General features: G+C 39.4%; 1 protein-coding gene across 1 annotated transcript in view; it reads right to left on the bottom strand.

Moving 5' to 3' along the window:
* Positions 1-22,618, bottom strand: part of MELK (maternal embryonic leucine zipper kinase) — a gene marked incomplete at its 5' end in the record, with an annotated part of 54,327 nt that overhangs the window by 4,985 nt on the left and 26,724 nt on the right. The window contains 6 exons of the mRNA XM_081102841.1: positions 727-895; positions 1,906-2,002; positions 4,971-5,202; positions 7,088-7,210; positions 10,546-10,677; positions 17,463-17,549. Coding sequence (XP_080958967.1) covers positions 727-895; positions 1,906-2,002; positions 4,971-5,202; positions 7,088-7,210; positions 10,546-10,677; positions 17,463-17,549 — 840 coding nt within the window. The remainder of the gene's footprint in view (positions 1-726; positions 896-1,905; positions 2,003-4,970; positions 5,203-7,087; positions 7,211-10,545; positions 10,678-17,462; positions 17,550-22,618) is intronic.

Genomic DNA, 22,618 nt, shown 5'->3' with positions numbered 1-22,618 from the left:
CACACCACACTCAAAGTTCAAACGAATTCAAATATTCAAATATTCTACGAGGGCTTAAAAAGTTATCCATGTGTCAGGGACTCTTCTGTGGTGCCAGACAACTGAGCTCAAGTCCCCATCCTTCAGGGATCCTTAAGGCAGTTGCTCTTATGTCCCATGCTTCCGCACTCCATGCTGCCTCAGTGATGAATCCCTCTACCCCAACTTGAACATTTGAATTCTAGTTACTCGCTCCTTGAAAGGGGCGGCCATATCTAATTTACCTCTGCAGTCTCAAAACCCATTGCATAGTAATATGCATATTTTAGAGTCTCAAAAATATTAACTAGCCCTCGCCAGTTTGGCTCAGTGGATAGAGTGTCGGCCTGTGGACTGAAGGGTCCCAGGTTCGATTCCTGTCAAGGGCGCATGCCCGGGTTGCTGGCTCGATCCCCAGTGGGGGGCGTGCAGAAGGCAACTGATCAGTGATTCTCTCTCATCATTGATGTTTTTCTCTCTCTCCCTCTCCCTTCCTCTCTGAGATCAATAAAAATATATTTTTTAAAAAGAAATAATTATGTAATATATATATGTGGATATATATATATATATATTAACTAAATGCTAAATGAGTAAATAAATTAAAAAATACTAATCCATTCATTCAGTACTTTGATTTTTTTTAAAAAAAGGAGTCCAGCTAGGAGTCACCTTCTGAAATCCACATTAAAGACTGAGTCCACTTACCTTTAATCTTCTCGGTCCATCTTTGGCACAGCCCTTCCTTTTGCTCCTGGTAAACACAGTAATAACCTTATCCAAGCCCCTTTCAAGGCTCCCAAACACTTTGGTTCCTTTTCTTTTTGGAGTATCCTCTACATGTGCTTGGTTGAGATCCAGTTCCACTGAGCGACACCTTAAAGAAACAAAACACAAAACCACCCCCGAGTAGAGCTAGGCCTCCTGCCCTCTGGGGCCCTCACAGGCTGTACCTGAGGTGGGCTAGGTAGGCCTCATTTGGGTATCCCAGGGCCAGCCCACCTCATTGCTCAGGGAACACAAAAGTCATCTCCTACTGGAATTTAGCGCCCACCCTTCCCCCCAGCCAAATGCCACTTGGCAGAACTATTTTTCCCCTACCTTTTAAAAAAAAATGTCAAATATACACAAAAGTTGAGTAGTACAATGAACAATTGTTAATATTCTGTCACATGTGCTTTCTCTATGCATATAGATAGATAATAAATACATTAAATACTAGTATATGTACAACTCTGCCGAGCCATCTGAAAGTAACCCATCTGAAGACATGATATTCACTCTGAAACACTTCCTCAAGCATTGCCAATAAATAAGGGCATTTCCTACATAGCCACAATACCATTATGACATCAAGAAAATTAATAATGTCATAGTATCTTCTAATACCTAGTTCAAATTCTAATTTTTTCAATTGTCCTCAAAATTGATCCTGCTCGAAAAAATAACTATAAAAGACAATGAAAGGTCATCTATGCTACAGAATCACTCAACAAGAATGGGTTTTCTTTGAAACACTTTTTAGTATCTTTACTATTTTGAGCAACTGCTATCTGTTAGTGAATGTCTATGCTCTATTGGCAAAAGTATAGAGAAAGGTGAGCCTCAGAGAAAAAAACTACGTGGCTGGGGCCGAGGCTGCTGTCTTCCCAGCCTGCTGTATTCTAGGTTAAGGTGCCAGTCCTTCCGCTGAGGAGTTTCACAATTCTGCCCCATGAGGAAAGCAGGACAATGGCTTCAGTAATGGCCAAAGACCATCCTCAGACAGACATTCCTACCGTCGGACAGAATCTTCATGATGGTTTGCCTTAACCAGGTTTATCATATATGAAAAAAGGAAATCTGGTTACACATACTAAAGATCAAAGAAGTCTAAAAAACACTCACCGCCTTTCAGGGCTAATGACACCTGTCATTAACTTCTCTGTTCCTGCGGAATTTACTGGCATTTTAATTGGGGTTTCCTCCAGGCACTGGTTTCTAACTATTAGAAAAACAACAAACACAAACACAAACCAGAGTTGACATACTGTGGTTTCAAAATTTCTATCAAAAAGGCATACATCACCCCATTCCGTGACTCAGAAATGTAATCACTTCACTAGCGATGCTAAAGCTACAATTCTGTAAATAAACGTTTCCATGTGATTTATAATAAAAACAAAATCGTTTTGCTTTGCATGTGTGGCTCTCCTTTCTCTTCACTGCTTATTTTATTATAAATATCATGACAGAGCTAAACAGATCATATAAATACAGATTTTGTGATTAATGATTCTCCTTTCTATAAATGAAAGTCAATCTGTGTTTACACAAGGACCCAATTTATGTCTTTAATCGATATAGTACTGAGAGGTATTAATTCAATTCACCGCTCAACTCAGCCTGTTAGGCCAGTGATTTTCAGCCTTTTTCATCTTGTGGCACACATAAACTACTAAAATTCTGTGGCACACCAAAAAATATTTTTGCCTACCTGACAAAAAAATAGGTATAATTTTGATTGATTTTAAAAAATAATAGTAATTACCTAAACTTTTTTGCTCCAAGGTGACTTTAAAAACTCAGGTGCCTACACTTGTATATAAGGATTTCTGATATCAAAAACTAACCAATCAGATGCAACCTTATTATGGGATGTGACCAATAAGATGCGACTCTATTATATGACCTATATATTTATGGTTCAAGACAAAGCATTCACATTGAATGACTATTGTTGTATTGGCTGTTGTCTTTTTTTTTTTTTGACAAGGCAAGGGAAAAGAGATCAGTGTCCCTAACTAGTCAGGTATTGCAAGTTTTTAAAATTCTTGCGGCACAGAGAAGTGTCCCAGTGAAAGTATGACAAAAGTTATTAAAGAGGAGTGAGCTGTGGCTATTTTTATATTTCTTATTCCAGAATTTTGTTTTATGCTAATAGGGTATTTGTATCCCATGATAGTTTGTGACAAATATGCATTAACAAATCTGGTTGCCAGTGATTAGTTCACTTTTTGTTCATGATATAAACCTTGTAACCCTTTAGAGATAATAATATTCACTTTATAAAATATGATACCGAATTTTTAAAAAGAGATCAGAGGTTTGGTTTTGTTTATGACTATTCAGCACTATTCTCACTGGTTCTACAAGAACAGGAAAATAAGATCAATCAACATCTATGAAAAACAGTTTTCATCTTTGTACACTGAGAGTATCTACTACCATACATAGTTATCCTTCAACAAGTTGTCACTGACTGGATTATACAGGATCCAGAGAAATTAAATTAATGTTTATGTCAAAAGTGACTCAGAGCAAGAGCAAAATGCAAAGCGCTAATGGAACCTATCAATTGGGGCTCAGACACTCGCTCCCATAGGCAGCTCTTATGTTTAAAGAAAAGCAGCCAATTACAGTTTTTGATCAGAAAAATGTTTCTCACAGGGACAAGTCATGTAAACTTTATGATTATAAATTCTCAACTATCTATATTTTAAAGCCTTCAGAAATACATAAAAAGCAGAAAATATCAATGATAGAAGGGACAGTAAGCATCAAAGACTCTTTCTAAAAATGCCCCGAATAACTGAAAGTCCATCTTACCTCCCTGCCCAAGCCACTCACAAAAGATGTTAGACCCTTGTTAAGAGAAATAACAGAAGAGACCCCGCCTCACTGGAAAAAATTCAATAGCAAATACTACTGGGGTCCTACTATGTGCAAATGTTGTCTCACTGAAACCTCATACAGGCAGCCACACACTCATCTCATCATCACTGCAAACTAGCCTCATAAGTTGGAGGAAACGTTGAGTTAATGAATTAGAGAATTCAATTAACAGGACTTCCAGCAAATATTCTGACAAAGCTCTTCGTATCTTTACATGTAAGTAGACCTCTGGAACTGGCTATCAGCCCCACTGGCAAACTAGAAGCACAATGACAGGATGTGAGTTGGCAGCAGTTCCATGGCAGTGTTTCAGAGTTTGGTTTCATTAGGATGTTAACATAACAATATTAGGTCACAATTGCTGGGAAAAGGCTAATAAAGTTTAGGTGTCATTTTAAAAGTGACATAGACTAAATCATAGTAAATAAAATCCCTTTAGCCTTTAATTTATTCATTCCTTCATTCAACAGATATGGCCCCCATTATATACCAGGTATTAAGCACCTACTATGTACTAGACAGTGAACACAGCCCCTCCTATGTACTATGCCATGCTGCAATACAGACAGCAGGCAGTCTCTACTCTCATGACACTATCTTATCCCGGTGAGACCCAGTACTAGCAGACTAGGTTCAGTTCCAGGCAGTTTTAAGAGGCACACTGACAAAATAGAATATGTTTAGATGAGGTCAGCAATAAAAGCGCTGAGGTGTCATAAAGGAAACAGCTTAAATAACTGTGATGATAATGCTGAGGAGAGGAAACCAAGGGAAGTGAGAGTTGCAATGTGTGGACACAGATATCTGGAAGGACACTGCAGCTTTCCTCTGTCTGCTGGAGCATGGGGGTAGCACAACGCAGAGCAGGATCAGACACCAGAACTGGAGGTCCAGATGCATAAGAAGAGCTCCGCAGAGACTTAGGTTTAGTCATTGTAAGTGAGAGCAAAGGGCTGGGGCAAGCAGGATCTAAACCTGGATGGCCTTGGGCAACTCCTTCACTCATCTGACTCTCAGGTTCCTCAGCTATGAGAAGGGCCGTGGATTAAATGAGCTCTAACTTGCCTTTCAGCTTTGATATTCTATGATGCTATGATTCAACTTTATCTGTATAAAGTTGAGGAAAATTAGAAGTTGACTAATATGCTTTCATTTCAGCTAATCAAAATAACACATAATAAAAAAGCAGGCAGACTTCGCCTAGAGACTCCTGAGAGCAGTGCTAGTCATGTCTGACCTGCTATGCATTCACGCAGCATGGTAAGAAGAATGGACTTTAAAGGTGTTTCAGCAAATACCTTTCGAGGGTGTAGTGTAATGATTTGGTGTAGTGAGTATTTCTCTTTTATGCTGGTTCTTATTAACTGGAGTCTTTGGCTCTGGAAGTACAAAGCCATCTTCATTCTTTACAGCAGACTTGGGAGTATATATATTCTCTTTGTTCTTTAATTTATTGGCAGATGCTTTGCATGAAACTGGAGTTAATGATTTAGATTCCAAACCGTTTGATTCTGTCCAATGCTTGGCAAACTGGAAAAAAAAAATCACTAGATAAAGTACAGTGAAGAAAAGTCAATTTCTTTACAACATGCTTTCATCATTTGTAGATTACCTTGTAGCATTTTTACTAAAATGAAATACTATCAAAAGGGTATTATTAACGATACCAAGAAATTTGAAAATGTACATTCCATTCTCTTTAGTAAGTGTCGATCACTTCAGTCTGTTCTATTGACGGGTAATTTTCAACATGTTTCAGGCCAAGTTTTCACTCAAATATACCCCAGGCCTAGGCGATATTGAGAATGGCCACAAATAAATCCTTTAAAATTGCTTCCTATACCTAGATTGTCATGCTTTGTCTCTTAATATGTACCAAAATAAAAGTTTAGTGGATAATTGTGCAGAAAAACCATGTTAAAATACTCTAACAGAAATGTTGGATAGAAAATATTTTTTAATCCTTTTGAATTTATGGTTGAGCTTGCTAAATAGTAAGGAAAGTCCTCAGAGGTCAAACTAAAAACAGGAGCATGAATCCAGAAATGTAACCAAGGATGAGACTCCGCACTGTCCGAAGGGCATCTACCTACTATCCTGGATACCCTACAGCATAGGTTTTAATACTGTGGAAGCCTTACACCTATGCAAGGCTTAGACCCAAAGCTCCCATGAAGAGCCAGGAAAGGCTATATCTAAAATTTTAAAAGGGAATTAAATATAAATATGCCTGCAAAGAAGTCTGCAAGAAAATGTGTTTATCTTGTCCTGAGCTCTGGAGGAGAAAGAAAAGTTTCCTTTAATAATTTGTAAGTAACCACAGGACAGTCTTCACATAGGCTTCAAGTCCAACTTCATATGTGCATGGTCCCTGGAATCGAAAGCCTGGAATTTAATTTAAAGTAGTCCTAAATTGTTTGTGTTCCAGGAGTATGGTAGAAGCAAACACAACTCCTATCTAAAAGAAAAGCTTCACTCCAACACAACGCAAGCTCTCAATCCTTACTTAGTAGGTGCTGAGTTGGGGGGGGAGAGTGTTGACTATAAAGGGGCATGAGGGAATTTGGGGGGGCAACAGAACTATTCTTGATTTTGGTGGTGGTTACGTGACTGTATGCATTTGTCAAAACACAGAATTGTACACTAAAATAGTGTATTTAACTACATGTAAATTATACCTCATTAAGAGAGAGAGAGAGAGAGAGAGAGAGAGAGAGAGAGAGAGAGAGAGAAGCAATAAAGTGCTCCAAAATGGAATCTTGGCTTCCTTCAACTTGGAAATAAATTGGCATCCCTTTCATTCTATTCCAACAATCTCTCATTAATGTTTCCTTTCTTTTATTGATTTGAGAGAGAGGAAGGGGGAGGGAGGGAGGGGAGGTGGGTGGAGTGGACGGAGAGAGAGTGAAAGAGAGAGAGAAAAACCTCAATTTGTTGTCCCACTTACTTATGCATTCACTGATTGATTCTTGTATGTGCTCTGACCAGGTTCGAGCCTACAACTTTGGTGTGGCAGGATGACACTCTAACCACCTGAGCTACCTGGCCAGGGCTCTCATTAATGTTTTCAATAGTTTAAGAATTCATTAAGACCCTAGTCGGTTTGGCTCAGTGGATAGTCAGCCTGAGGACTGAGCGTCCCGGATTTGATTCTGCTCAAGGGCACATGCCCGGGTTGCGGGCTTGATCCCTAGTAGGGGGCATGTAGGAGGCAGACATCAGTGATTCTTTCTCATCATTGATATTTCTATCTCTCTCTCCCTCTCCCTTCCTCTCTAAACATAAATAAAAATATATTAAAAATAAAAAAGAATTCATTAAGCTTGCAAGCACATACTAGATACATGTTAGGGCCTAGATATTTGTATAATTGAGACAACATAATCTGCTTTAAATAATAATAAAATTTACCAACCTGTGGTGTTTGGGGAGTAGCCACACCTGTTGATGAATTGTCGTCATACCATTCATAGTCTATTAATCCAGCCACATAATTTGCATCACTTGTGGTCATATCTTCTAAACTCAGGTTCTTTGACTATTCAAAAATAGAAGGATCATGATTCAGTTTTTAAAATAGCATATACCCAGTGCAGGGCAATGCCCTGGAAGCAGAAACAAATGAGAGATAGTATATTAAAGAAGCTTACCATTCATTACAGCAAACAGGAATTTAAAAAAATTTTAATTCAGATGATTAGATGGGAGAATCTCTGACTCTCAAACAATATGTCTTAAAACATTCTTACGTTTATAGCATACTACTTAGCTTGTCATTAGCAGGTAATCACTAATGCCAGACAAATAACTCCTCTGCAAATCTAAAAATAAAAAGCTCTGACAAAGTAGAAGATGGAAGAGAAACAACTTTGAAACATGGGCTGCTTAGTTGTAATAACATACAGAGTAGTTAACAATTTATACTAGGAATAAATTAGCCTTATGGAAGATGTCCTGGGGGCAGGATTCTTGAGGTCCTGACCTACTAATACCGCCAGAGTCATTTATTTTCCCTCATTCTTCCCCTCTATAAGCTAAGGCTATACCAGATACTTCCTAAATTCTAAAACAATGGAACACAATTGGATTTTTTATTTCTCCGCCCTTCCCTTTCCCTCAACATCTAGTTAACCTGGCCAGCCAATATTACTTGAATTTCTTTTTTTCTTTGTTTTTTCTTTTTTTTTAATATATTTTATTGATTTTTTACAGAGAGGAAGGGAGAGAGATAGAGAGTTAGAAACATCGATGAGAGAGAAACATCGATCAGCTGCCTCCTGCACATCTCCCATTGGGGATATGCCCGGAATCGAACCTGGGACCCTTCAGTCCGCAGGCTGACGCTCTATCCACTGAGCCAAACCGGTTTCGGCTACTTGAATTTCTTACACCTCACCCTTTTCTTTTCCAGTCCCACTGCCACTGTTCTAATTCAAGGACAAATCTTCTCAGACCTGAACTATTCAAACAGATAATATGGTCTCTGTGACCAGTCTTTCCACCCTCTCAACCAGGAATGACAGAGTTCTCCAGGACCGCCAATTACCATCAACTAGACCTAGCTGCATGGAGTGCTAGGCTGAGAAAAATACTAAAGTGAAGTCTAGGCTCAGTGGAGAAAAAAGGTACAGTGTTGTGTGAATGACGGCTGTCATGGGTATTAAAGTAGACAGTAACAGCACACACACATATCTGACTAGACAATTCTATACACCACTGGATGAATTATTAAAAATTACAGTCATAGAAGTGATATGTCATGTCTTGCTCAAAAATCCATGGTTCCCATTACTGAGAGCATAAAGTCTAACACCTCTCAGGTGGGATTTCAAGGTTCTCTATAATCTCTCATCCACCCTTCCAGCTCACAAGCGCTCTCCCTTCCTCTCTCACTTCCCCCCTACTTGAACTCTTCATTTTGCTAAACAGATCTAGTCACTGTCAATATAATATATCAAGCTCACATTTAGGTGTCCGAGCTATTGCTAATTACATTCATCTTGCCCTGAACACTGTGCTCTTTCTTTTCCATTTTTCTAAACTTGACTGTGGGTCCAGTTTGCATCACCCATGGTGATCATGCCCATCCTCTAAAGGCCCTAGAAGCCGAAACCGGTTTGGCTCAGTGGATAGAGCGTCGGCCTGCAGACTGAAAGGTCCCAGGTTCGATTCCGGTCAAGGGCATGTACCTGGGTTGCGGGCACATCCCCAGTAGGGGTTGTGCAGAAGGCAGCTGATCAATGTTTCTCTCTCATCGATGTTTCTAACTCTATCTCTCTCCCTTCCTCTCTGTAAAAAATCAATAAAATATATTTAAAAAAAAAAAAAGGCCCTAGAACACACCTCTAGCCCCTTATCTGGCACTAATCATCTACTACAATGATTTTCCATTGATGTGCAACAAGAATTTTTAAAACATGCAATACCTGACTATTTAGTCAGGGGCACTGACCTCTTTTCCCTTAGACTATCAAATAAAAAAATGATAATAGCCAACACATCAATAGCCATCTAGTGTGACTGAATCAAAATTATACCTATTTTTTTTGTCAGATCAACAAAAAATATATTTTTGGTGTGCCAAAGTATTTTAATACTTAGTTTCTGTGTGCCATGAGATGAAAATGGCTGCTCTACTATGATGTGGTATAACACAACTGTTAGAAACCAAGTACCACACTTCATAGAGATTTGTCTAACATGGGGACTGAAAATGCTAATGTTGATGATGATGTGATCTTTTGTGATTCCTGAATCAGATGGTATTATTGTTAAATTGAAAGTTTCATCTATTCGTTAACTATTACTTACTTTCTTATAAACAACACCCCAAAGGAAAAGGGTGATTTGATCAAAAGGGGAAATAGTACAAAAAGACTTATGTGGCTTGATTCAAATCCCAATAATTTGCATAAAGATCAGAAAAGGACCCAAAATTTGATTTCTACTTCATTTCTTGTCATTAAAATGACTATCTGGTATAAACATTGATTCAATAACATGAATTAAATGCCCAAATAATTAAATTATTAGGTAAATGCTCATTAGATAGAAGTTAAGAGTAAATATCTTCCCAGATCTTTTCCACCTGGATACTTAATGAATCACACAAGCACATGAATTGAGGCCCATCCAATGGCTTAGGAAAATGTTTCAGACCTCTTACCTGAGGCATCATGAATTTAAAACTTTAGCTGAAGCGTTTATTCTAAGTACACAGTATCTATTGTCTTTCTGAGATGACCTCGATCAGAAGCAAAGTTCATGCTTTGGTGTCCTCCTATACCCAAAGGTGTTAACTTGAATCTGAGAGTTTGTTTAAAGGGTTTGGTGATGTGGACAGTATGCCAATGGGCTGATCATAAAGCCCATGGATAAAAGATCTGTCTGGGCATGGGGTATTCACCAGCCAACAAATCTCTCCAAGAACAGGCCAGAAAACTATCCCAGGAATAAGATTATCTCACTTCAGAGATTTCTTTACATGACAGACAACTTGCACTCACACTTTTTAGTTCTTAGTTTGGTCAAAGACAAACTGGGGAGAGAAGAAGAGAGACAAGTTAGGTCTGGCATGGACATAAGACCCACTATATCTGCAGCACATGAGTGACAAGTGACAAAAAGAGAGATCTAGTCCAGCTGGCATGGCTCAGTCAGTAGTTGAGCATTGACCTATGAACCAGGAGGTCACAGTTCAATTCTCAGTCAGGGCACATGCCTAGGTTGCAGGCTTGACCCCCTGTAGGGGGCATGCAGGAGGCAGCGGATCCATGTCTCTCTCTCATCAATGTTTCTATCTCTCTCACCCTCTCCTTTCCTCTTTCTGAAATCAATAAAAACATATATTTTTAAAAAGGTTCCAACATTTACCTTGACGTTTGTGAATGGGGTACCACTGACTTGTCCCCAGGAAAAAGGAGGAAGCCTTAAACGAACTGGTTTCCCCCGAGCCTTCTTGGCTAGAAGCAGAAGATAGGTAGCTGTGAGGTGATCATATTGCCACTGGAAGAAAAGAAAATCAAGTTGTTTAGAAGATTAAATGTGCTTTTTGAAATAATGTTCTATTTTAAATTAAATATTTTCCTGGATGTAATAGACATTCAGAATTTTTAAAAATTTTTTAGCTTTACAAGGCATATAATGAAAAACAGCAATCCTCTACACCACACCACACACACCCATTTCTACTCCCCAGAAAGAACTACTTTTAAACACATTTAGCTATTTTTCTATATTCCTAAATTAACTGTTTATATAGCTTTAATTTTTTCTTCAGCTTCAAATATCATTTTTAGATTTCCTACTGTGTAGAATTTAGCTCTACTATAATTCCTTCCTTCCTTCCCCACACATCTCCTCCCTGCATCCTCCTGTTATAATTTTGTTGTAATTTTAGTAAATCAATATTTATGTTATTACTATGTAAATACATGGTATTCACAACTAAGTAAGGGTAATGTTCAAATATTTAATTAGTACACCAACCAATCAGAACAGAGGCCAAGAGGTGTAGAATTCTGGAGGCCCCTGTGATGCCGATTATTGTCCCTTTTTTTTTTTTTTAATATATTTTATTGATTTTTTACAGAGAGGAAGGGAGAGAGATAGAGAGTTAGAAACATCGATGAGAGAGAAGCATCGATCAGCTGCCTCCTGCACATCTCCTACTGGGGATGTGCCCGCAACCCAGGTACATACCCTTGACCGGAATCGAACCTGGGACCCTTCAGTCCGCAGGCCGACGCTCTATCCACTGAGCCAAACCGGTTTTGGCCCGATTATTGTCCTTTTAATGATGGATTTGAGGTGGGCCTAGAGCAGGGATGGGCAAACTTTTTGACTCGAGGGCCACAATGGGTTCTTAAACTGGACTGGAGGGCCGGAACAAAAGCATGGATGGAGTGTTTGTGTGAACTAATATAAATTCAAAGCAAACATCATTACATAAAAGGGTACGGTCCTTTTTTTTTTTAGTTTTATTCATTTCAAACGGGCCAGATCCGGCCCGCGGGCCATAGTTTGCCCACAGCTGGCCTACAGGGAGGTGCCTAGGGCCCAAGGGAGGCAACAGGGAGGGCACTCTGGGTAGCAGTTATTTACCAGTCAGTGTATAAACATTAGTATCTTACAACCAGTATGGCCACACTGGCTGAGTATTAGCTCTGCGGTTAAACCACACATGTTGCTATCCTTGCATTTCCTTTTTTTTACAACTTGTTTTTTCCTAATGTTAAATCTTTAAAGGCAGTTATTTATCTTACTAATTCAACTCCACAGTCTCCAACACCCTTCACCTCCTCCCAACATGTTCACACATACCAACTAATCTGTCTCCTTCTCTGTCTCCCTTTTGGAGACATTCCTCCTGATATCTGCATTTCATACTCCACTCTGGATTGGCTTCTTTCTCAGCCTGCAACTCAACTGTTAATCTTGGGATTCCCTTCACCTCTATCCTACAACGTATCCACAATTCCCTAGATCCTAAGTACCCCTCTTTCTTTTTCCTTTCTTTCTCTCCTTCTCTCTCTCTTTCTCTCTCTCTTTCTTTCTTTCTTTCTTTTTCTTTTATTCATCTTAGAGAGAAGGAGGAAGGAAGGAAAGAAGGGAGGGAGGAACATCAATGTAAGAGAGAAATATCCATTGGTTGCCTTCTGCACGCACCCAGACAGGGATCGAAGCCACAACCCAGGGATGTGCCCTGGCAGGGAATCAAACCCGTCACCTTCTGGTGTACGGAATGATGCTCCAACCAACTAGACACACTAGCAAGGGCCTAAGTATTCCTCTTTCTTGGTTTACTTTCTTGTTCTGGTGGAAACATCTCCAATAACTTCCTGAGGGTAGATGAATGGTAGGTAAATTTTTTGAGAGCTTGCTTGTCTGACAAATGACTGCATTCTATCCACACATTTGATTCTAGTTTAGCAAAGTATAGAATTCTAGGTTGACAATAATTTTCAGTTTTGAAGACATAGATCCATGATCTTCTCACTTCTAGTATAGCTATGGAAAAATCTAAAGTCTTTCTGATTCCCAAGACTTTGTGTATGATCCTTTTTGGTTTTTGTCCCTGACATTTTTTGAATCTTCCTTTCCCCAGTTTTCTGAAATTTCCCTCCGGAAGACCCGTGTGTGGATCTCTTTTCATCATTTTGCTAAGCCCTGGTTAAGCCCCTTTGTTCTTAGAAACTCTTTTCTGGAATATTTCTTCAGTGGTTTCTTCCCTTCTTTCCTCTGTTTTATCTTTCTGTAACTTATATTATTTGTATGTAGGACCTCTTTTACCCCTCTCTTCTATTTGTGCATCTCTTTGTCTTTAGGTTCTACTTTCAGAAGGTTTCACATTAACTCATTTTCCGAACATTTCTACTGAGCTTTTCTCATTTTTTTTTTTTTTGGTCATATTTTAAATTTCCAACAGCTATTTCTTGAAATGTTCTTTTTAGTCATCTTATTCCTATTTCAAAAAAGAAATAGCTTCTCTTATCTCTAAGAATGTTAGTTATCATTTCTTAGCCATTTTTTCCCACTTCCTGTTATCTTCCCCCCCCCCCCGAGTATCTTTACTTTTTCTTCCTTCTGGCCAACCCCACGTCATTTATTTTGACCTGTGGCTTTCATGTTAGAGGCTTTCCTCAAATATCTGGTGATCTTTGGCTGTCTCTATTTAAAAGTGAAGAATTATAATAACACAGCTAATTAAAGGCTCTATGTGTAGTCTGGGGCTGCTTAACACCTTGGGGACTTTTCTCTAAGGCAGTGATTTCAACTGCTGTACCACAAGAATTTTTAAATCATGCAATACCTGCCTATTTAGTCAGGGGCACTGACCTCATTTCCCTTAGATTGTCAAATAAAAAAATGACAACAGCCAACGTTACAATAGCCATCAGGTGTGAATGAATCAAAATTACACCTATGTTTTTGTCAGACTGCAAAAAATATATTTTCGGTGTGCTGCAGAATTTTAGTCATTAGTTTATGGGTGCTGTGAGATGAAAAAGGTTGAAAATCACAGCTCTAAGGTAAACACACAAGAAAACTGAACTCCCAACCATTGCTACAGCAAGTAGGCTTTTCCTCCTGGCTTTCCCCTAGAGAGGAACCTTCCAATGTTCCCCCACCCCCACTGCAAACAGGACAAAATCCTAGCTCCTGCATTCTGAGTGGAACAGTGAAGGGGGTTAGATGCAGTGACTCGCCATTCAATATGAGGATTGTGTGTGTCCATGCATCCTTTTCAAACAGCTCATGGCCCCCACCTGAGCTATCCCTGGTACAAGAGTGCCTCTGGTTCAATGTCCCCAATCTTCTGCTGGGGTGGGGAAGAGGTGGCTGCCATGAGGCACCGGTAGAAAAAGGGACTCGGGTTCTAAATGCTTCCAATACAGACTTTAAAACCGACCTTCCTGGTTTCCAGCCGCTCACTTCCCTGATTTCAGAGGCTCCCAGAACCCTGACCCCCAAGCCTTACTGGGGCTCCAGCACTCCAATCAGGTGGCTGACTGCCCTTTCCCACGGCAGGCACTTGGGCTCTCACTTTCTCCAAAACGCTATGCCCTTTTCTCCCTTTGTTATTTTTGTGAGGTTTTAGAAAATGTTGGTTGCAAACATATTTATTCAATCCACTGTACTTAACTGAAAGTTTCTCTATAATGTACCCATAAGACTATGAGACTCTCTGCCCAAGAGTGTACCATTTCAATAACACTGAGTAATATTTAAATGCTATGTATCTCCTCGCAGTACATGATCCAAAGAGGTCTACTACCAGTTGTTTTTATTAGTAAATTTTATCAGTTAATATTTCAGATGGCCACAATCATAGTATATGCTTTGAAATTTATACAATGGATCTATCCATCTAGTGGAAGAAGTATACACTATTGTGATAAATTATCACAGAACATTTCCTTTAACCCAGACAGGGCAGGGGGAACGGTTTCATGGAGAAAGTACTTGGGAACCAAGTGAAAACTATGTAGTTAGAATCACTCTCCATTTTCCAAAAACTACACTGAAGATTTTTTCCCACCTCCCACACCTATGGTCTCATCTATGACAGCCACCTTTTTGAAAAAGATGCCATAAACCAATTAGAGGACATGGCTAAGAAACAGGTTGCCACTTGCTTATCAATAATGGCATAAGCCAGGCATTGCCAACAACACCTGGACGGTGCTAGCGTTTTAAATGGTGTTTTCTAAGCATGCCTAGGAGTTTTACAACCATCCTCTAAGCCCTCTTTTCCTCCGAGGCATAGAAAGCATCCTTTTATAACTTTTTTGCCATAGCCTCTGCATAGTACTCATTATGATAAGGTGCACAGGGGAGTTCTGTGTTGAATACCAGATAAATCAACACCTTAGTTACGCTTTCAGGTGATGTCAATCCTCAGGTCTAACACAACCAATGTCTCCCTTATCTTTTAGACAGTTCCCTCTTTTGAAAGTCAAATGTTTGAAGGTAAAGCAATAGCTTTACCTGTTAGAAAGAAAGTACCATTTCTAGAAAACTAAAAACATTTTAAAATCCCATCACTGTTCAGACAGACCAAATCTTAAAGAACTGCACGGGCACCTGTGCTGAGGAAAGACAGCTATTGGTACAGGGGGTTTGAAAAATTGAGTAGTCCACTATCATTCCCCTGACCTTGCTCCCAAGGCCTTCCGTCTTTAAACTGCCCGCACCAGAATACATGGGTATTTGCATTGCAGGAGTGGGGTAAAGGGGTGCCTCGGTCTGAATCGGTTCTCATATGCACATGTGGCCCTCAGTGAAGTTCCCCAACCAGATGACTGGAAGCTCCCACAATCAGAACCACTCACAGCTGGAAGAACTGGGGGAAAGTAAGGAAAGCAATGAAGTAAAAGCTCTAGCACTGCTGCTGGGAATCTCAATGAGATAGCTCAAAATCATAAGACATATGAAACTCTGACTTCTACATATATGAAAAAAGCAATTTAAGAGTGCTTATGGCCCTCACTGGTTTGGCTCAGTGGATAAAGCGTCGACTGAAGGGTCCCGGGTTCGATTTCTGGTCAAGGGCATGTACCTTGGTTGCAGGCTTGATCCCTGGCCCTGGTCAGGGTGCGTGTGGGAGGCAACCAATCGATGTAGTCTTCCTCATATCAATGTTTCTCTCTCTCTGTCTCTCCCTCTCCCTGCCACTCTCTAAAAGTCAGTGGAAAAATATCCTCAGGTGAGGAATAATATTATCTATTCTGTTTTCTGTGTCAGATGTAAAGAAGACAATTCCTAGTTCCATTTCACTTCTAAGTTTCAAAATTGTATTTAGAGACCACATAAAGGATACTATTTTAAAGACTTTTTTTCAATGATTCTTGAAATTCTGAGTATGTTACTTTTAAGATCCAAATTTTAAAATTTTATAAATCTCATACGAAATTTTTTCTGGATAAAATGACATGTTGTATGGGATTTTCTTTGAAATACCCAGCTGAAAGTGCAGATGAGGGAGGGAGGGAGAAAGATGAAATTAGCAAAATTTTAACAGCTGTTGAAACTGGATGATGAGTACATGGAAGATCACTGTTATTATACTATTCTCTCCACTTTTATAGGTGTTTGAGATCTTCTATAATAAAACTTTAAAAAGAAATTTTATGTATTTGAAAAACAGACTTCTATTAAAGATCATCCCAAAGAAAAAATCATGCAGTTTTTTAAGTTGCTTATATGAAAACTTCACATTTTATTGTAAAAGACTAAGGACCTACATATCTTGCAGCAGTTCCCAATTCTTGCCATTCCTTTTCATTCCACGAAAAAGTAAATTATCATTCTGTTTTCCAGACATACTCCAGAGCCTTTGCTTATTATGTCATTCAAAAGAATTCCTTTTTTTCTATCACCTCCTCACTTAAAAGAACTGTGCCTTAGCAAAGTTTTGTTTAGTTTAAAAAAAAAAAAATTCTTAAGGCCTTTACCTTGCAAGTTAGAAAACAGAAAAAAGAAAAAAAACATACAAAGCATAGGTGATGAAAAGACACAGAATGAACAAGAGAAAATTAGGGTGCAAGCCCAGCCCAGCATTTATATTATACTCAGAGACAGCTCTGAGTGGCTCTACCTCTAGGAAATACGTAATCTGGATTTAAGTATCTGAAAGAGCTAAAATGATCCAACACCAGAAATCATGATAATAATTTCACAGTATTTGGTTAATAAGCTTAGGGGTGATATGATGCTACAGGGTTGCTTTTAGCTAAGAAGGAAACTGTTTTGTGTTTACCTTAATTTTTACAGCGGAATCATAATTCCATGTTAGAGAATTCAAAGTAGTCAGAATCAGAATTCTGTCAATGCCCTGGACTAGTTTGTTCGGTTTCTTAATTTTCCCCCACTATAATTCTCTTTAACCAATGTCATTTTTTAAAAGGCTGTCCAGCAGACATTAAGAAAGAGCTGAGTAGAAATCATACATGAATATAAAATAAGTGCAATATCCCTGGCCAGGTGGCTCAGTTGGTTGAAACATTGTCCTCTCCACCAAAAGGATGCAGTGGTCAGGGCACATATCTAGGTTGCAGGTTCCATCCCCAGTCAGGGCACAGATGGGAGGCACCTGATCAATGTTTCTCTCTCACATGGATGTCTCTCTCCCCTCCTTCCTCTCTCTGAAAATAATAATAATAAGTGCAACAGCTACACCCATGATAAAATCATAGGTCTGACAATGCTACCCTATTTTTAATATAGTGATAACATTAAGAGCAATGAAATAAATGGTATTACTCTCAAATTCATGCTATATTTCTTACCAATGAAATTAAATCCTCCATTGTTTGCCTGTTGTTTTTATGATGTACAGAAAGTTCCGTTATACAATCTTCATCAAGGTGAATAAGCTAAAAAAAAATTATAAACTTTATTAATAAAAAATTATAAAATACAGGGCAAAAGTAGGTTTACAGTTATGAGTACATAAAACAGAGCTTATTCTTGTATTATTATTTATTAATTATTGTGTTATTTTCTATACAAACAACTATAAACCTACATTTGCCCCATCCTGCATTTGTTTTGAAATTTTAAAATTACCATAATTACCTTATAAAACCAAACACCAATATATAAAAGCAACACAAGTTTGTAAAACTCTTGGGTAAGAATAAACATTCTCCATAATTTTTAAAGATATAAGCAGATGACAATAACTCAAGAAGATGAGCTTTCCCCCAGCCTTCATAGCCCCAATATCATTAGATCAATTGCTAAAATTCTGTTATGCAACCAAGGGACTATATACTCCATCTCTACCACTGGAGCTACACTGGCAGTTTCATCAAAGAACAGTCACCTGGGGATCCAAATCAGTGACTGTACAATTGACTGGAGAAAGAATGGCTCAGAATTGTAGCATATTGTTCCTCCAGATATGTTTGGGGTTAGCACAATCCAAGAAGCCCTTATGATGTTACCATGGATGTTGCACAGTGATCATTATGCTGAAGGTACTGGCAAAACACAATATTAACAATAAGTGAGACAGCCTCAATACAAACTTTACTTTGCTTAAAGATAGATATCATCCAAGTATTCTGATCCTTGCATGATGGGACCTCCCTCCTGCACCCTAAGGTATGTCTCCCTGTGATCCCTATCCACTGTGAGTCAATACAACCTGACATAACAGGCTTTGGAATTAGATAGACCTTGGTTTTAATTGTAACACCATTAAATAACTGTGTGACCTTGAGCATGTTTCTATGTCTCTCTGAGCCTCAGTTTCATCATATGTAAAAGAGATGACATATGTAACATGTGTGGAGTGCCTAGTCCAATATCTGAAGAGAATAGGTCCTGAGGTTGAACCAGTTGACCTATGTGATTCATTACATTCTGGAGCTCTTTTGTCTGGGTTTAAATCTTGGGTCTATGCTTACTAGTTCTTTGATCTTGACCTATGTTGCTTCATCTGCCAAATGGGAATAATAAGTTGCTACTTCAGAGGGATGGTATGAGGGTTAAATGAGTTACAAGAGTTAAAAACATAAAGCCCATAGACTAGCACTTGACTCTTAAAGGTATACTCCTAAGGGCTCTACCTATACTATACTGTAGTATAATATACAGAGAGTTCTTGCTATATTAGCACACTACTCTATATAGTAAATATTCAATTAATATTAGTAATTAATATACTAAGATGTGAGAAAAATTATATACTCTTTTGGAATACCCAAAGCTATGCATTTTACATTATACTGCACCTCAATTTAAAATAATTTTTGTTATGGAAATCAGAGACTTTGTTCATTTTGGCATCTGTTCTATTGCAAACCATAGTGCATCCTATCCTATTAGAATCGTGGCCAGGAAGACAGGCAAAGTCCTCCCACATATGGAGAAATGATGACCCCCGATGGCTGAACACAGGCATTTGTACCGCCTACTCTCCACTTCACAAGGGGCACGTCCCTGCTGCTCTGCTCGGACATCTGCACACTCTGCCGTTCTTAGCCTCTCAATGTTGACAGCTGTTAGAACTAAGTTGCAAAGCTAATTGTACTTGCTCAGTAGATACTAATAATGTCATGGAGGACCGAAGGGAAGATGGAGAAAAGAAACATTAGGAGTTGACAGTCATAGGAGAATCAGGAGGGAGTTCAGCCCAGGCTGCGTGACCAAAACAGTGTGCAGAGTAATGTGAAGGGACTTAAAAAAGCACTGTCTATTTTTCCAAGACCAGTTGGCCATAGGGAAGAGTATTTATATTTATTGGTGTGATTATTCTGGAAAGCAAATATCTCACAGCTCTACCAAGTCTACACTGTGGCATGTCTGAGACGCGCCTCTAAGCTATTCTGTTGACACATGCACATATCCCACTTCATTGCATAAGTGTTAGTGGGTTTTCAGAGAACATCCCCAATTACCTGGAAGGCTATTAAAATTCTTCTCCTTTAAAGTATTAAAGTACTTTTCTAACTACATATCTGTGAGGCTACATTTTCTTCATATGCTTCAATCAAAACAGACTGAATGCAAAAGCAGATGAGTATCCAAGTGTCTTCTATTAAAGCCAGATTTAGAAAAAAATTACAAAAACGTAAAGCAATGCCACTCTTTTCACTACATTTATTTATTAAATAGTTATTTTTCATTTCTCAATTTCCTTATTTATCAATAGGGGATAAGAATTCTCCAATCTTGAAGGGTACACCTTCCACAGTGGCTCTGGGCTTTGACATGTGGCTTGCTTTGGAGAAAGGGACATTAGTAAGCATGATACAAGCAGAGGCTTGAAAAATGAGTAGTAGAGCTTGTCCACTTTCTTGCTTCTTTTGGAATCCAGCCACTATATCAAGAAGCCTGGGCTAGCCGACTGAACATAATACGCTGGTCTTCTGAGTGACTCATAGACCATACAGCCACAGCTGAGTCACCAGATGACTGCAGTCACATGAGCAACCCCAGGTTAAGACCCACACAAGCACTGCCTGGCTGAGTCAGCCCAAACTGCTAATCCACGGAACTGTACATTATTATTGCTTTAAGTCACTAAATTTTGGGGTGGTTTTTAAACAGCAATAGTTGATTAATATATAAATTATATATATCTATATATATACATATATATATATATATACGTATATATATATCCTTTAGTAATGTTCACATTTTACCAAGTTGCCATTTGTAAAAAAAAAAAAAAAAAATTACACATTAATGTAGGAATAATTATTTAAATGACTGCTTAAACTTGCATAGCACTTTTTGTACTAACACACTGTATTCTTTGTAGTGCACTCACAGTTAAAAAACAAAACAAAACAACAACCCAGTTTCATTTATCATTGACAAAGCAGTAAAAGTTGTTAAGTTTATTTAGACTTGGATATCTGGCAGACATTTTCTCAAAAATAAAGTGAACTTGTCACTTCAAGGAAAACAACTGACAAGTATTTGTTGCCATTAATTTGGGTTTTTAAGCAAAACTTTTTGGGAAATTTACATCTGCCACCATGAGCTTGACAGCTTTCCAATTATTAAAGACTTTTCTGATGAGATCAATAACAACTTTAAGAAATTTGTGCTTTTTAATATTGTATAATGAAAGGTTTAACATTTGGAAGATCTGCATAACTAAGTAAACCGATATTTTCCAAATGACCAATGCATAATGTTACATGGGGAAAAGATCCAATGGACAAATCAGGATATTTAATTTAAGAGTACAAAAAGATCACTGATGTGGCATCAGATTCCACATGCAAATAACCTTTAAGAAACTACCACTTGTCAAGTTTTAATGAAATACCAAAGACTATCCCAAATTGTCTGAAAAAGCTATTAAAATACTTCTCCATTTTCCTTCTACATTTCTACGTGAGGCTACATTTTTTTCACATGATTCAATCAAATCTGAATAAGAGAAAGGCAAATACCATATGATCTCACTTATAAGTGGAATCTAATGAACAAAATATACTGTTGAACAAAACAGAAACAGAGGCATGGATACAGCTGTCAGAGGGAAAGGGGGTGGTTCGGACTGGATGAAAAGAATGGTAAGAGATTAGCCAAAGAACATCTATACTAATAAAAGGGTAATATGCTAATTAGACCGGATGTCTTCTGGAGTCCTTCCGGACAAAGCAGCAGTGGCTGCAAGGGCCAGAGAAGGCCCGGCAGCCAGCCACAGTGGCTGTGAGGGCCGGACCGGGCCAGCAGCCACGGCGCACCAGAAATCCCACCTCTGCACGCGAGCTGCACAGGAAACACCTTTTCTGACCACTCATTGGCTAAGCTTTTGGTACTTGCAGCGTTCTTGGTAACTTGGGTAATAAAAATCCAAGGTGATCTAGGGTTTTTCCACTTCACTCCTGGAGAAAAAAACAGAGGTCCGCTGCTAGAGGGGCTAAGAAATGTCATATCCTGCCCTCGCCGGTTTTGCTCAGTGGATAGAGCCTCGGCCTACAGACCGCAGGGTCCCGGTTGGATTCAGATCAAGGGCAAGTACCTAGGTTGCAGGCTCCTCCCTGGCCCGGGCCCAGGTCAGGGCTCATGTAGGAGGCAACCAATCAATGTGTCCCTCTCACATTGAAGTTTCTCTCTGTCTTTCCCTCTCTCTTCCACACTCTCTAAAAATCAATGGAAACATATCCTCAGGTGAGGGTAAAAAAGAAAGAAATGTCATATCCTGTAAAGAGACATCTTGAAAATGTCTAAAGAAAGTTTTCATTTATTCGTGGTGAAGGGACTGGAATCCCTGTTGATGAAGACACTGCAGCGGCTGCGAGGGCCGAGGGTGGCAGCCATGGCGGCAGGCAGTGGCAGTAGCAGCAGGGTGATGGGGGCGGCGCCTTCCCCTGATCATTCCGGTCGCCTACCTCAGAGGGAGGCCAGACTGTGGCTTAGGCCCATTCCCCACAAGGAACGGGCCTAAGCTGTCAGTAGGACATCCCCTGAGGGCGCCCGGACTGTGATAGGGGTCAGGCCTGGCTGAGGGACCCACCCCCCCCGCCCCCACCAAGTGCACGAATTTTCATGTACCTGGCCTCTAGTATATGTATCATAGATACAGACAACAATGTGGTGATGGCCAGAGGGAAGGGGGTGGGGGGCTCAGGGCGGAGGTAGGCAAAGGTGGGAAAAAATAAAGACACCTGCAATAGCATCAACCATAAAAATAACAACTAGGAGCCTGCAACCTAGGTACTTGCCCTTGATCTGAATCCAACCAGGACCCTGCGGTCTGTAGGCCGAGGCTCTATCCACTGAGCCAAACTGGCGAGGGCAGGATATGACATTTCTTAGCCCCTCCAGCAGCAGACCTCTGTTTTTTTCTCCAGGAGTGAGGTGGAAAAACCCTAGATCACCTTCTTGGATTTTTATTACCCAAGTTACCAAGAACGCTGCAAGTACCACAAGCTTAGCCAATGAGTGGTCAGAAATGCACATCAGATCCCAG

This window comes from Myotis nattereri (assembly GCF_964212035.1).
Source record: "Myotis nattereri genome assembly, chromosome: 12".
NCBI classification, from domain to species: Eukaryota; Metazoa; Chordata; class Mammalia; order Chiroptera; family Vespertilionidae; genus Myotis; species Myotis nattereri.
Note: the sequence above shows the minus strand (reverse complement) of the source record. Positions and strands in the feature narration are given on the sequence as shown.